At 56.5% G+C, this 15,018-nt stretch overlaps 1 protein-coding gene across 3 annotated transcripts in view; it reads right to left on the reverse strand.

Annotated features, from left to right (window-relative positions):
* HOOK2 (hook microtubule tethering protein 2) overlaps nt 1-7,110 on the reverse strand; it is a 13,355-nt gene extending 6,245 nt beyond the window's left edge. For all 3 annotated transcript variants that reach the window (XM_025368132.1, XM_025368131.1, XM_025368133.1), the window contains exons 1-11: nt 6,896-7,110; nt 6,301-6,386; nt 6,158-6,230; nt 4,496-4,546; nt 4,282-4,414; nt 4,114-4,181; nt 3,688-3,750; nt 2,905-2,985; nt 2,667-2,827; nt 2,437-2,577; nt 1,073-1,274 (exon numbers count right to left, since the gene is read on the reverse strand). In XM_025368132.1, coding sequence (XP_025223917.1) covers nt 1,073-1,274; nt 2,437-2,577; nt 2,667-2,827; nt 2,905-2,985; nt 3,688-3,750; nt 4,114-4,181; nt 4,282-4,414; nt 4,496-4,546; nt 6,158-6,230; nt 6,301-6,386; nt 6,896-6,940 — 1,104 coding nt within the window. In that variant the 5' untranslated portion in view covers nt 6,941-7,110. The remainder of the gene's footprint in view (nt 1-1,072; nt 1,275-2,436; nt 2,578-2,666; nt 2,828-2,904; nt 2,986-3,687; nt 3,751-4,113; nt 4,182-4,281; nt 4,415-4,495; nt 4,547-6,157; nt 6,231-6,300; nt 6,387-6,895) is intronic.
* Between the last annotated feature and the right edge of the window lie 7,908 nt (nt 7,111-15,018).

Genomic DNA, 15,018 nt, shown 5'->3' on the forward strand with positions numbered 1-15,018 from the left:
GGGCGCCTGTAGTCCCAGCTACTCAGGAGGCTGAGGCAGGAGAATGGCGTGAACCCGGGAGGCGGAGCTTGCAGTGAGCCGAGATCGCGCCACTGCACTCCAGCCTGGGCGACAGAGCAAGACTCCGTCTCAAAAAAAAAAAAATAAAAAAATAAAATAAAAAACAGATGGGATCTCACTATGTTGACCAGACTGTTCTCGAAATGCTGGCCTCAAACGATCTCCTATCTCAGCCTCCCAAAGTGCTGGGATTATAGGCATGAGTCACCACGCCCAGCCCTCTTTTTCTTTTTTTTTCTTTTTAAATATATTTTTCTTTTTTTCTTTTGAGACAGAGTCTCCCTCTCTCAACCAGGCTGGAGTGCAGTGATGCGATCTTGGCCTACTGCAACTTCACCTCCCAGGTTCAAGCGATTCTGGTGCCTCAGCTTCCTGGGTAGCTGGAATTACAGGCGCACGCCACCATGCCCGGCTAATTTTTGTATTTTTAGTATTTTAGGGTTTTGCTACATTGGCCAGGATGGTCTCAAACTCCTGCCTCAAGTGATGTGGGGTTACAGAAGGCGTTATGGGGTGCCCGCCTTGGCCTCCCAAAGCACTGGGATTATAGGCGCGAGTCACCGCACCCAGTCTTTTTCTTTTGTTTGAGGCAGGATCTCGCCTTGTCACTCAGGCTGGAATGCAGTGATGCAGCCACAGCTCACTACAACCTCAAAATCCCAGCCTCAAGTGATCCGGTTCAGTCTCCGAAAGCGCTGGGATACTAGGCCTGGCCTTTAAACGCATTTTAGGATATTTTCAATTTACCACGAGTTTTGTTACATGGGTAGGTAGCCCCAAGTAAATCAAGCAGCAAGGTGAAGGGGCGGGCATCAAAGAATTTAGAGGAGCGGTACTTAAGGGAAGGGCTGGGCTTACTAACCCAGACAGAGGAACAGCCTGGGTGGAGGGAAGAGGCCTGGAAGGCGTGGCCTAAGTGCAAGTAAGGCAGGGACTCAGGGGAGGGCGGGCCAACGGTAAGGGACACGATGCCAGGGGCGGGGCCCCGGCCCTAACCCCGACCCCGCCGCACCTGCCGCCGCTGCGCCTCCAGCTGGGCGCGCAGGGAGCCAGCTCGGCGCAGCTCATCCTCCAGCTGCCGCGTGCGCTCGGCGTGGCCAGCATTGCGTTCCTCCAGCTGCCGCACCTGCCGCCGCAGCTCCCTCAGCTCTCCCAAGCGGCGCTGGCAACTGTTCAGCGTGGCCTCCAGCTGCCCAGCACGCTCCGAGGACTGCCTAGGGGAGTGGAGAGGGAGCGGGGAGGGCTGAGAGCTCTGATCAGGGTTCAGCTGGGATGCGGAGTGGCCCTTGGAGCAGAGGAGGGTGTTGTTCAGCCTGAGGCTTTTGGGTTCAAGGTGAAGGGGTCATGAAAGTCGAGGGTCAAGGGTCAACCCGGGCCTGGTGCTGTTGAGAGTCATTACAGCAATAGTTAGCCCAGGGTTATAATCAGGGATCCTCTGGGGTGGAATTGTGGGGACACAGAGGGTTGTGGGGTTATAGGGGGAGTGATGGGGGGCCTAGAGAGGTCTGAGCATCTGCCAAGGACACCTTGGGGTCATTGGGGGAGCTACGGGACAAGAGCACTGTGGGGTCCTTAGAAGTGCAATGGGGGCCGGGCGCGGTGTCTCACGCCTGTAATCCCAGCACTCTGGGAGACCGAGGCGGGCGGATCACAAGGTCAGGAGATTGAGACCATCCTGGCTAACAGGGCGAAACCCCGTCTCTACTAAAAATACAAAAAAGCCAGGCATGGTGGCGTGTGCCTGTGGTCCTAGCTACTGGGGAGGCTGAGGCAGGAGAATGGCGTGAACCCGGAAGGCGGAGCTTGCAGTGAGCCGAGATCGTGCCACTGCACTCCAGCCTGGGCGACACAGCGAGACTCCGTCTCAAAAAATAAAAAATAAAATAAAATAAAAAAGAAGTGCAATGGGGGGGGGGTGCACTAGTACTTTTGCATTACAGAGGTGCTATAGGCGCCCAGTGGAGCCCTTTGTGGTTACAGAAGGCACAGTAGAGTCAAAAGGGGTTGCAAAGTCCTAGAAGGTACCATGGGATCCAGGAGCATTATGAAATCCAAAATGTACAGTGGGATCTGCAGACCATTGTGGGGGAGGATCTTGTGTTTTGTGGGGCCAAAGGGATGCTATGGGATCTTGGAAGCATACTGTGGAATAAGAGGGGGCAGTGTGGGGTCCAGGGGTTATGGTGGAGTTCAGGATAGCGCAATGTGGCCTTGGGCGTTCTGTAGGGCTCAGGGTGGCACCGTGGAGTCCAGGGGGCATATTGGGGGTTCACTGGGCATATAGAAATTACAGAGTTGCATGGCATCAGAGGGGAACTCTGGCAACAAGTTTACCCCCAGCCCCCTGTGATGGGGACCCAGGAACCCACCACTCACCGCAGCTCATCCATCTCATCCTTCAGGGCCTGTGCCTCCTGGGCCAGGCTGGTCAGCGCCTGGTTCCGGTGCTGCAGCTCCGCAACTTCCCGCTCCAGCTCGGCACAGCGCAGGCGCTCATCCTCTCTGCCACTCTCCAACCTGGGGGTGGTGGTGAGGAAAGGGCACATGAGGGAGCTGCCCTCCCCCCGTCCCCTGGCTTGCCTGGCCCAGTCCCCAGATGACCGCACCTGAAGTTCTCCTCCTGCAACTGCTCCAGCTGGGATTGCAGCAGCAGCAGCTTCTTGGCAGTGAGACCTGGGGTACCCTCGCCTTCAGGCCGGCCCACCCGCTCCCGCAGCACTGCATTCTCTTGTGCCAGGCTTTGCTTCTCCTCTGACAGGAGCATCAGCTGCGGGCAGGGTAGGAAGATGAGCTGGGGCTTGGAGAGGGGCTATTCAAATGTCCCTGCCCCACCTCGGGCCCTACCTGCCGCTCCAGGTCCAGACAGCGCTGCTGTAACTCATCCCCCTCCTCAGCCTCCTCACTTAGGAAATAGTACCTGCGGGACTGCGGAGATGAGGGGGAAGAGGAACTCAGGAATTCAGGAGAAGGATGAGGGGAGGGATGCTGAGATCTCTAGAGGCCAGTGGAGGGGAACAAGAAACCCTCAGGATTGAAAAGAAGGCTGGTGCCGGGTGCGGTGGCTCACGCCTGTAATCCCAGCACTTTGGGAGGCTGAGGCGGGCGGGTCACCTGAGATCAGGAGTTCCAGACCAGCCTGGCCAACGTGGTGAACCCCGTCTCTACTAAAAATACAAAAATTAGCCGGGTGTGGTGGTGCGCACCAGTAGTGCTGGCTGCTCGGGAGGCTGAGGCAGGAGAATCGCTTGAACCCAGGAGGCGGGGGTTGCAGTGAGCCGAGATTGCGCCACTGCACTCCAGCCTGGGTGACAGAGTGAGACTCCATCTCAAAAAAAAAGAAAAAGAAAAAGAAAAGAAAACAGGGCTGGGGTTGGAGACTGAAGGAAGAGCAACTCCAGAACACTGGAGACCTGGCACAGGAAGTGACTAGCACCCTGGGAGATGGGCGTGGCTTACAGGCTTAAGGACAAGCCCCTCCCCCTTAGGGAGCCCTGAGCATCTGTAATGGGGTCTGGAACTTTAACAAGGTTCAGTCCCAAGGTTAATCACAGCAAACTTATTCCCAACCCCGGGCCTTTGGATTTGCTGATCCCTGTGCCTAGAACACCTTTCCCCCAAATCTCTTACCTGGCTATCAAAGTTGCCATATGTCTCTGGTGACAGGGAGTCAGGACTGTCTTTGGTCATGAGCTGGGGAGTGGGAAGGGGCATTGTAATGAACTGGATATCTGAGGGCAGCCTTCAAAGCATCTACTATCCCAACTGAGAACCTCTCCATCTTCCCGTCGTCAAGGCCAGTTCTGCCCAATAACCCCAGCCCAGAGGTTGCCCTCCTGCCTCCAGCACAGAGGGAAGCCAGATCCCTTGAGCCTGCTATATTGCGACTTAGAGCTGGGAGGAGCTGGCAGACACATGAGACAGAGATGTCTGGCCAGCTGAGTTCCAGGCAGAGTCCAGAGCTTACCAGGGCAGGGCCTGTGCCCAGTTGCCTCTGCCCTAGCGATGTCCCCTCTGCTGACATTTTTCAATTGCACCCTGAGTGCCCCCACCCACCTCCTGGATGGCTTCCATCACCACATGCTGAACCGATTCTTCCAGCGTCATGATTCTCTGGATGTGCTCTGGGGATCAAGGTGGGGGAGGCTGAGACCCAGGGGTGAGGTGGGGAGGAAGGAGGATTTCCTCAGGCCAGCCCCTGGGGACCTCCTAAGCTCCCCATACCCTGCTTTTTCTCGCAACTGATGGCACAGCCCAGCACCAGCTGAAGCAGCTTGCCGAGCTCTGCTGGGTCTGAGAACTCTCCAATGAGGCTCACATCTGGGAGGTGCTCTTCTGACACAGGATGCGCCAGGACCTGGGGAGAAGGGGGTGTCAGGGGCTCATGGGTCCACCCTTCTCCCAACTCAACCCCCTGAATCCCTTTACAGTTACTCACATCCTGGGAGTACTCTACCAGGCTCCGTAAGACCATCTTCAGATTGCTGACCTAGGGAGAAACAAGGAGCTGTGGATAAGTTCAGAGGTCCCCGACTCTAAATCTGTACATCCCATCCTTTCTCCACCTCACTTCTCCTTTCCTGCTCATCTCATCCTATTCTGTCTGCATGTGCCTTCCTCTAGGGGTGACCTCTTTGGCTGTCTGCCTCTTTTGTCTACCTGACCATCTTTGTTTCGTTTTTATTTTTTGCTTTAGTTTTTTGAGACAGGGTCTCGCTGTCACCCAGGCTGGAGTGTAGTAGTGCAATCTTGGCTCACTGCAGCCTCGACCTCCTGGGGTCAAGCAATCCTCCTATCTCTGCCTCCCTAGTAGCTGGGACTACAGGCATATGCCACCACACCTGACTACTTTTTATTTGTAGAGAGGAGGTTTTGCTATGTAACCCAGGCTGCTCTCAAGCTCCTGAGTTCAAGCAATCCTCCCATCTCAGCCTCCAAAAGTGCTGGGAATACAGACATGAGCCACAGTGCCCGGCCTGCCTGACCGTCTTTCTTCATATGTCTCCAGAACCCAGTCACTTCTCACCACCTGCCCCACCATCCTTTAGCCTGCCCATCCATCCTCACCTCTCACCTGGATTAATGCACCAGCTGCCTCTCCTCTTCCACTTTTGCTGCCTACATTTTATTTCTTTCCATGCAGCCAGGGGGAGCTTTATAAAGCCTAAGCCAGGTTGCATCTTTGCTCTGCTAAAACCCTGCCTTGACTTTCCACAGCACTTAAAAATAGAATTCACACCCTCACCATGGCCTGCCAGGCCCCTGATGACCTCATCTCCTACAAATCTTGCCCTCTTGCTCTGTTCTGCCCTCTTTGCCATTCCTCCATCACACCAAGTTTATTCCCAACTCAGGGCCTTTGCATCTGCTATTCGCTGTGCCTGGAACACCGTTCCCCCAAATCTCACTTGGAGATTAACCCATCTGATGTAATCACCCACCCATGCCCTCATTGCTCTTTCTCAAAGCCCTGCTTTTTTCTTGTCTTCATAGAACTATTGGCATCAAAAGTTTTTTCTTTCTTTTTCTTTCTTTCTTTTTTATTTCTTCTTGAGACAGAGTCTCGCTCTGTTGCCCAGGCTGGAGTGCAATGGCTCGATCTCGGCTCACTGCAACCTCTACCTCCCAGGTTCAAGTGATTCTCATGTCTCAGCCTCCCAAGTAACTGGGATAACAGGTGCACACCACCACAGCCAGCTAACTTTTGTATTTTTAGTAGAGACAGGGTTTCACTGTGCTGGCCAGGCTGGTCTCAAACTCTTGGCCCCAAGTGATCCACCCACTTTAGCCTCTCAAAGTGTTGGGATTACAGGCATGAGCCACTGCGCCCAGCCTGGAAGTTAATTTTTATGGTTGTGTTTTATGTGTTGCTTGTCACTAGAATGATGGCTGTGTGGGGCAGGTTTTTGTCTGTGTTATTCCTTGCTGAATGCCCAGGCCTGGCACAGGGTGAGTACTCAATAGATGAATGGATGAACAAATGGTTGATCATCAGACATCTGTCCCTCTTCCTGCCCATCACCCAGGACATGTGCCTAGCTGGTCCATCCCTGGTCATCTCTTCACCAGTCTGTCCTGTAATCAGGAGTCCAATTGTCACCTTCAGCTTCCAATTGGGGCCTGGATCTTCTGAGATGCCCTGGAGCCATGCCTCGTTGAACCAGGAGGGGTCTCTGGGGGCGAGAAGGTGGGATGAGAAGACTGGGGGACACTTTTGGGATCCTCCCCCTCAGCTCCACTCACATCTGGTTCAGCACATAGGCTATGGCAAGGCCGCTGCTCAGGTCCTGAGGGCTGGCACAGGAAGACGGAACATGGAAGGTCTGCAACTGAGGGGTCAAGGAAAAGACAATGGAGAGAGTTAGGGCCTGGGAGACCGGGACCACTCCCCTTTTGCAGACTTTGCCAGTCAGCGAACCTCATATGGTGGGGCGGGCGCTGCTCCGCCACAGCAGCTCTGCAAGGGAGTGGCTTCTGCTCACCTGAGCCCAGAGGGGGCGTGGCCTCACTTCACCTCTGCCCAACAAACCCTGCGCGTCCAGGCCAGGGCGGTATCACGAGTCACCTGGGCCCCACAGGCACCACGTGACCAGGCCAATTCACCTGCGCCCTCGCCCCACGTGAACCAGCCACAGAGGGGCGGGGCCTCACCTGTCCTTTCTATTCAGACTTGCCACGTGACGGGGGCGGGTGCTCGGGCCAGAGTCCAACGGTCCAGCAAGCCGACGACCCCTGCACCTCCCCGCCCCAGCACCAAGGGACTGACCGCACCAGGACCAGGGATCCCGGGCAAGAGGAGTGGGCGCTCACCTTCCCCTAGCCCCGCCCCACGACCTACCCAGGTGAGCAGAGACCCGCACAGCTCGGCCTTGTCCACGCTCATGGCTCCTGATAGGATTCAATCCAAGCCACGGAGCCCCAGCGCCGCGGCCGCCTCCGGGTCCGCCACCAGCGAGCGCCCGCAGCCCCGACCTCCCGCTCGGCCTAGAGCGCCGCCCCGCCCCGCCCCCTAGGCGCAGGCCCCGCCCCGCCCCCAAGCCCAGGCTCCACCTCGGTAACGTAATCTCCTCCCAACGCCCGCTCTTGCCTCCAGCCCCGCCATCTTGGATCCGGGCAGCGTTCGGGCGCCCACCCTGCCGCTAGGGGTCAGCCTGGCACAGCCTTGTGCATCCGAGGGTGGTCCCACCTTCCCTCCTCCCCCTGGTCCTTTTTGGGGTGGGAGGTCCTCAAGATCCTTTTGAGACGAGGTGCTCCACCCTGTTACGCAAGCGCATTCACATATTTTCTCTGCAACTTAAATAAATTAATGCGTCTAACCACTTTATGATCGGAGCCTTTGTGCTGGGCGGGGCGAGCCCTGGCATTTTCTATGGACTCGGAGAGGGGATGCTAAAGGGGTTTTCCGGCCGGATGCCGTGGCTGTCGACTGTAATCCCAGTACTTTGGGAGGCCTACGAGAGATAATTAGTTTGGCCAGAAGTTCGAGACCAGCCTCTCTTCAAAACATTTAAAAATTAGCCAGGTAGCGGTGGTTCACGCCCGTAATCCCAGCACTTTGGGAGGCAGAGGCGGACGGATCACGAGGTCAGGAGTTCGAGACCAGCCTGGCCAACGTGGTGAAACCCCCGTCTCTATTAAAAATACCAAAAATTGGGTGTGGTGGCGCACGCCTGTAATCTCAGCTACTCCGGAGGCTGAGGCAGGAGAATCGCTTGAACCCAGGAGGCGGATGTTGCAGTCCGCCAAGATCGTGCCACTGCACTCCAGTGGGGCAACAGTGCAAGACTCCTCAAAAAACAAAAACAAAAAAAAAAAAAAAAAAAAAATTACCCAGGCATGTTGGCGTGTTTCTGTCGTCCTAGCTCTACAAAGGTTGAGGTGGGAGGATGGCTTGAGCCCAGGAGGTCGAGACTGCTGTGAGCCGTGATAGAGCCACTGCACTCCAGTCTGGGTGACAGAGCAAGACCCTGTCTCAAAAAAAAAAATAAAAATAAAAAAAGATAAAAGTTTAAAAATAGGACCAGGCGCGGTGGCTCACGCCTGTAATCCCAGCACTTTAGGAGGCCGAGGCGGGCAGATCACAAGGTCAGGAGATCCAGACCATCCTGGCTAACACGGTGAAACCCCGTCTCTACTAAAAATACAAAAAATTAGCCGGGCGTGGTGACACCTGTAGTCCCAGCTACTCGGGAGGCTGAGGCAGGAGAAGAGCTTGAACCAGGGGGGCGGAGCTTGCAGTGAGCCGAGATCGCGCCACTGCACTCCAGCCTGGGTGACAGAGCGAGACTTCGTCTCAAAAAAAAAAAAAAAAAAAAAGGCCTGGCGCGATGGTTCACATCTGTAATCCCAGCACTTTGGGAGGTCGAGGAGGGAGGACTGCTTGAATCCAGGAGTTTGAGAATAGCCCTGGCAACACAGCGAGACTCCGTCTCTACAAAAATAAAATAAAAACTAAATGTAGCTGGGCGTGGTGGCATGCGCCTATTCCCAGCTACTCCAGAGGCTGGGGTGGGAGGATCGCTTGAGCCCGGGAGGTCAACGCTGCAGTGAACCGTGGTCGCGCCACTGCACTCCAGCCTGGACGTCAGGAGGGGAGACTCTGTCTCAATAAATAAATAAATGAAGGGATCCTCCCCGCATTATTGACCCCAGGAGTAGATAAGGGGACACGGGTATGGTCCTAGGTCGAGGACAGGTCAGCTAGACACATATCCTGGCTGATGGACAGGCACCCTTGCCCAGCCTGGATCCGTCTTCCACGATATTCCCCCCACGCCTTCCTCTCCCCAGATGCGCGCTCGGCATCCCCCCGCACCTCAGAACCCAGGATTTGGCTGAAGCTGCCGCGACGCCCGCGCCCACCAGGGGGCGCGGAGACCGCAGAACTAGGCCTAGGGGGAAGACTGTGCCCGCCGTGAGACCCCCGCTGGGGCGGTGGAGGAGGCTCAATGGAAAGTGACGGCAATTATAGTTAACAATAAAATTGCAGTCACCATGTATGGAGTGCTTACTGTATGCAGTCCCTGCGCTAAGCGATTTAAATACGTAGACTACTAGATGGCAAGTGCTGTTTTAAATCCTTGTTTTGCCGGCGAGAAAACAGAGGTTCCGAGTGGACCCGGTTTTGAGGGGAAGGGTGAAGCCCAGGCTCGCGCCCTATGACCCCAGGGTCCCTGGGCAACCCCTCCCCCATAGGCGGGAGGCGTAATGTGCACTAATTAGAGGTTATTAGCTGTACCCGGAGGGAGGGGCGGGCTCTGCATTGGGGGCGGGCCCAGATGGGAGGGGAGGGGCGCTGCTCCCATCCACCCAGAAGATCCTGGCGCCAGCTACCTTGCCCCGGAGCAGGGTGGGCAAAGTGACAGCTGCTCCCCGCGCGCATCGCACGAACGCAGTCACTCACCCCCAGACACCCGATTACAGCCTACTCATGCGCAGCCGTACGCACCCGGGGACCTCGGATGCTCGTCCACGATCCCACAACCTCCTCCCGCGTGGTTTTCCAGACTCCAGCCCCTGGGAGCGGGTGGAGAGGATAGTGGGGGATGGGGACAAGGGCCGGCAGCGCTGGCTTCCGGACTGGGCTGTCTTCCGGCGGTCGTGGGAACAGCTGCTGTTGGCTCCCCCACCTCGCATTCACCAGAGGCGAGGGTGCTGCCAATACAGGGAAACAGGGCCACCCCGTTCCCAGGTAGCAGTTGGAGGTGAGCCAGGAACCACAGCTGCTACAAGCATGGGTGACTGGACATGCTGAGATCACCACATTAGGGCGGGGGTCGCAGGGATTTTGATGTTCAGGAGAAATCTGGAACTCCAAATATTTAGGGAAATTGACTTAAATTGTCCTAATGTTGGCGTGATGTTGTGGGCGTCCCAGATGTTCCGGGAGCCAGGAGTCCCCAGACTTAAGGAAAAGTCTGGGTGTGCTCAATTTGGGGGAGGAGCACAACCCTCCATTTTGGGGCAGCAGGGAGTCCCACATTTGGGGAAAAGCAGTGAGCTTCTATGTCAGCAGGGAAGAGAGCAGCAATCTCTGTTTTGAAACACAGGGACCCTGCTCTGCAGAGATCCAGGCACCTTTAGTTCAGCAAGAGGGGCTGAAAACCTTCCATATTTTGGAAGAAGGATCCAAACCCGTTTTAGGTAAAGAGAGCCCCCAACGTTTTAGGGGATGGTCTGAAGGCCGCCATTTGTAGGGACATAGAACCCTGGTGTGCAGGTCTGGGCCAGCAGCCCCCAGCTGGATTGGGAAGCCCACCCCCTCCTACTGGTTTCCAGGAACAGCTGGGCCCAGCCTGGGTTGTACTGCTGGGAAGTGGCTGACTCAACCCCTCCCTGTGGCCACAGCTGGACCCCGGCCTGCCCCCTCCAGCCTTCACATCTGGGCAGGGACCCAGTCTTCATCAGGGCTGAGAAGGGGACCCTCAGTCCCACAACTGGAGAACAGTGCCCCTCTGGCACTCCCCTGGCTGACCACAGCCACTGGGTGGACTCCATGCATCATTACCATGGAGGACTCTGGCAGGACCCCTACAGCCCAGATATTGACATCCTGCCAGGAACTCCTAGCTAGTCCCCCCTCCCTGTGTGTGTCTGCGCCTGAGTCCATGTGAAATGTGCTGGGTTTTTTGTTTGTTTGTTTGTTTGTTGTTTTGGAGAGAAAGGGTTTTGCTATGTTGCCCAGGATGGTCTCGACCTCTTGACTTCAAATAATCCCTCTGCCTCTGCCTCCTAAAGTGCTGGGATTTCAGGTGTGAGCCACTGCACCCGGCCAGATGTGCTGGTCTTTGTAGGTGTGAGATGGAGGATCTGTGACTGTGTGTACACGGGCATGTGTCCTGCATCCATTGTGTCATAAGGCCTTGGAGTTTGTGCAACAGGCTGTGCCTGATTTGATGTGGAGGGGCGGGGATTTGCTTTCAGGGACTGGGGGAGGGGAAATTTGTAACATCCTTGTCTGTAACATCAAGATTGGGGCCCGGCTTGTTGGCTCACGGCAGTAATCCCAGCACTTTGGGAGGCCAAGGCAGGCAGATCACTTGAGATCAGGAGTTCAAAACCAGCTTGGCCAACATAGTGAAACCCTGTCTCTACTAATAATACAATAATCAGCCAGGCATGGTGGTGAGTGCCTGTAATCCCAGCTACTCGGGAGGCTGAGGCAAGAGAATCGCTTGAACCTGGGAGGTGGAGGTTGCAGTTAGCTGAGATCGCGCCATTACACTCTAGCCTGGGTGACAAAGCAAGACTCCGTCTCAAAAACAACAACAACCAGAAAAACCCATCCAGATTTTAGGGTGACTAGGGAACCTCTAGTGTGTGCCCCTGTGTATCTCTGTATGGTCCAGGCAGAGTTTGGGTAGGGCTCTCTCACTCCAATTGCATCTTCATGTGTTGTGTGTCTGTGTCTACTATATACGTCTATATGGGACCTCACTTTGGGTCTATATCTGTGTCATTCTTTGTGTGAGAAGTGAGGTCATGAAAATAAGACAATCAAAGTAAGACAATCAGTGCCTCAATATAGCTTTACCTTGTGTGTCTGTGACCATGTCCTACTTTTGTCTTCGTAGTCTGAGATTGTGTGACCCTGTCATGAGTGTCCTTGGTTTGTCCATGTCCACTTGATATTCTGAGTGTCCCTGTACGTGGCCTTGTCTCTGTGACTGTATCCCATTTGGTGCCCCCTACTTGTGATAACAGGGGTCACGTGATGGCATGACCACCCTATGTGTCCATATGTATCTCTGTACCACCACAATCTCCATGGAAGAGGTGTGGCTGTGTGACAAACCAAGCCCTGGTGTCCAAGACTGTGTCCCTCCCTGTTCCTGTTTTTCTTTGTTTGTTTTTGAGACAGGGTCTCCTCTGTTGCCCAGGCTGGAGTGCAGTGGCACAATCATGGCTCAGTGCAGAGTTGAATTCCTGGCCTCAAGTGATCCTCTTACCTCAACCCCCACATACTTGGGACTATAGACACGACTATAGGCATGCACCACCATGCCCAGTTAATTAAGAAAAAATCTTTTTGTGGAGACAGGGGTCTTGCTATGTTGCCCAGGCTGTTCTTGAACTCCTGGCCTCAAGCAATCCTCTGGCCTTGGCCTTCCAAAATGCTGAGATTACAGGCCTGAGCCACTGCGCCCGTCCTACTTTGCTGGATGGGGTTGCTTTATCAGGATGTATCTGCCACCTGCCTGTGTATGAATATGGCTCTGTTTGCGTCCCTATCACAAACGCTATGTGACTGACGTGCCTGCGTGATTGTCTGCGTCTCCATCCACGTGTGTCCGTGTTCGCTGTGAGGCTGGCTGGACTAGAGAGGGTTGGTGCCAAGATGTGGCAGGTGTATCCTGCGTCCGTGTGACACTGTGGGTCGGGGAGTTTGTTTGTGACCTTGTGTGTAGGGGGCGGGAAGTGGGAGTCAAAGTCACAAAGGACAGCAGGCTGCGCGGACGCAGTGATGTGCGCAGGGGGCCTCCCGCCCGCGCCGTTCTCCTCCGGGAGGGCGCCCTCCCCGCGTTGCGGGGGCGCGTGCGTCGTGCGTGACGTGAGACACGACGGGGGTCGCTGCGTGCGTGGAACCCGACGCGGTCGTGCGTGCGAGCACGGGGAGGGGGGAGGGGGGAGGGCGGGAGCGCTGCACTGGCTGCGTGCGCGCGTGCGTGGGCGGTGGCGTGGGCTGGGCGAGCGGAGGCGCGCGGGGCAGGACCAGCCCCGCCCCGGCAGAGGCTGTGGGGCGCCGGTGAAACTCGGGAGGGGGCCGCCGTTAACCCCTTCCTGCCCGATCCGAAACTTCTGGCCCCTCGACCAAGGGCGCGGGGGCTTCCCCAGCGCCAGACGGGAGGGCAGTCCCTGTTGGGGGAGGGACCCTTCCCATGGAGCTGAGACCCCCCCAGTTGCCATGGGAACCAGAGCTTCCCGCGCAGCCAGGCGCGTGTTTCCTCTCCCCGCCCAGCCATCCTGCTTTTCCTCCAGCTGCCTAGTCTACCGACAATTCGCTTCCCGCTCGTGATCCCGGGAGAAGGGGGCTGGGGTCAGCGTGGCCCGGGCGTGCGTGACTCAGGCCAGCCCGGGGGTCCCCTGGCCGCAGCTGGCCTCGCTCCGGCTTCTCCGCCCCCGTGACTCACCCCTCCTGGCTTTCCCCGTGTGTGACTCAGGCCCCTGGGGAGGGGGCTGCGGAGTCTGGGACCCCTCCAGACAGTGGGGCCAAGAACCAAGTTCTGGGGACTTCACTCTCCGCGGGGAAGGCCTCCCCCACCAGCGAGCATCCAAGTGACAGCTACTCCCCTTAGCAGGCCAGAGGCGCTCCCCCCTCACGCCGCCTCTGAATAGGTAGACCCCCCACCCCCACCCCTGCAAACCTCCGGGAACCCAGCCCCCAACCCCTCCTCCCAGCCCACAGGAAGTTTTGGCAGAGCCCGTCGCGGCGATGAAACGGTTAAAGCCGTTTTCTTATTCATTTCATCCAGGGGCCCATTTTGACTCAGAGCAAGCGGCGCCCCCCTCGAGCCTGGCCTCCTGGGGGCCTGGGTGCATACTCTACCCGACATGTACCATTTTAGAAAGGGGAGGAAGGCGCTTGGTGAGCTGGCTGGGGGTCTTGGGTAGCATATAGAGCTAGGTTCAAATCCTGTCTCTGCTCTCATTGTTGCCTGGACCTCAGTTTCCCCATCTGAAAATAAGGGATCATTATGTCCAGCTTATTGGGTTGTTGCGGGGATTAGGTGAATAATAGATGGGACACTCTGCATCCAGGGTTGGGCACGGGAGCCAGGAGAGGGCTCCTCCTGTTTCTCAGGTCTGGGTGTCAGGGTGCCCAGCAGAAGCGAGTCCTTGCCGGGCAGGCCATGCCCCACCCAGGCACTCTAAGGCCATGGGGTTCATCTTGTCCACCCCCTGCCCGAGGCAGGCACCCAGGAAGTGAGAGGCGGGGCAGGAATGAGGCACAACCTGTTGGGCCCGTCACCTCCCCGCCCCCCACCCTCATTCCAGTGCCCTGAGAGGGCCCCCCCACGCTGCAGCCCCACCCCCGCCGCCCTGGACGCCTGGGTCCTGACCCGCGGGTGGCCCGAGGGAGGGGACGTCGGATGGAGACTGTGTCTCGGGAACATCCTGTGGACTGCTGGCTGGACAGACGGAGGAGGGTCAGCCCCTCCCGGGGCAGGGCAGACATCGACTGGGGGCAGAGTAAACATGGCCCAGGGTTACCAGACAGGGGGCGGGTGGGGGGCTGTAGGAATGTACACAGACACAGTCACCCCAGGAGAGCCAGTCCAAACACACAAACCCCTGTCACCTTGGCCACAGAGAGACTGCCAGCCAGGGACACACAGACAGGGTCAGACATACAGCTGGGCAAGATGATCCAGCAATGACTGTCACACACGGACACAGTGACAGACGAGACCCTCAAGCAAGAGATGCACACCGTCAAACACGTGAACGCATCCACAGGTCAAAAATATGCAGGCAGGCCATGTGTGGTGGGGATAAATCAATCCAGCACATAAGCGTGATTGACACACACAGAGACTGACATTCAGGTGAGAGGCACACAGCAAGGCAGACACAATGGTGTGTGACACACATGCAAACAAACACGACAGGCTAGAAACACAGGGGCAAGACAGACACAGAGTGAAGTATATGTGAGACAAGCAGGCAACATGTGCATGCTGATAGGAGAGACAATCACCTTTGGCAGCAGCACCCCGAGAGCCACACGAGAGAAGAATACAGACACAGGCATGCACCGTCAGATTCTGACACTCAAGAGAAGGCAACACACACACACACACACACACCAGATCCCCAACTCAGAAGACAGAGACAAGACGAGAGACAAACAAACCTAGGGACAGAGAAGATGTGTTCATAGTATGGCAGAGAGTCCCTGGCACCCTGGCCCACTACTGTTGCACACACATCAGAGATGCTCCTAGGGACACCAAGCCAAAG

The sequence above is a fragment of the Theropithecus gelada genome, chromosome 19, assembly GCF_003255815.1.
Source record: "Theropithecus gelada isolate Dixy chromosome 19, Tgel_1.0, whole genome shotgun sequence".
Classification (NCBI taxonomy): Eukaryota; Metazoa; Chordata; class Mammalia; order Primates; family Cercopithecidae; genus Theropithecus; species Theropithecus gelada.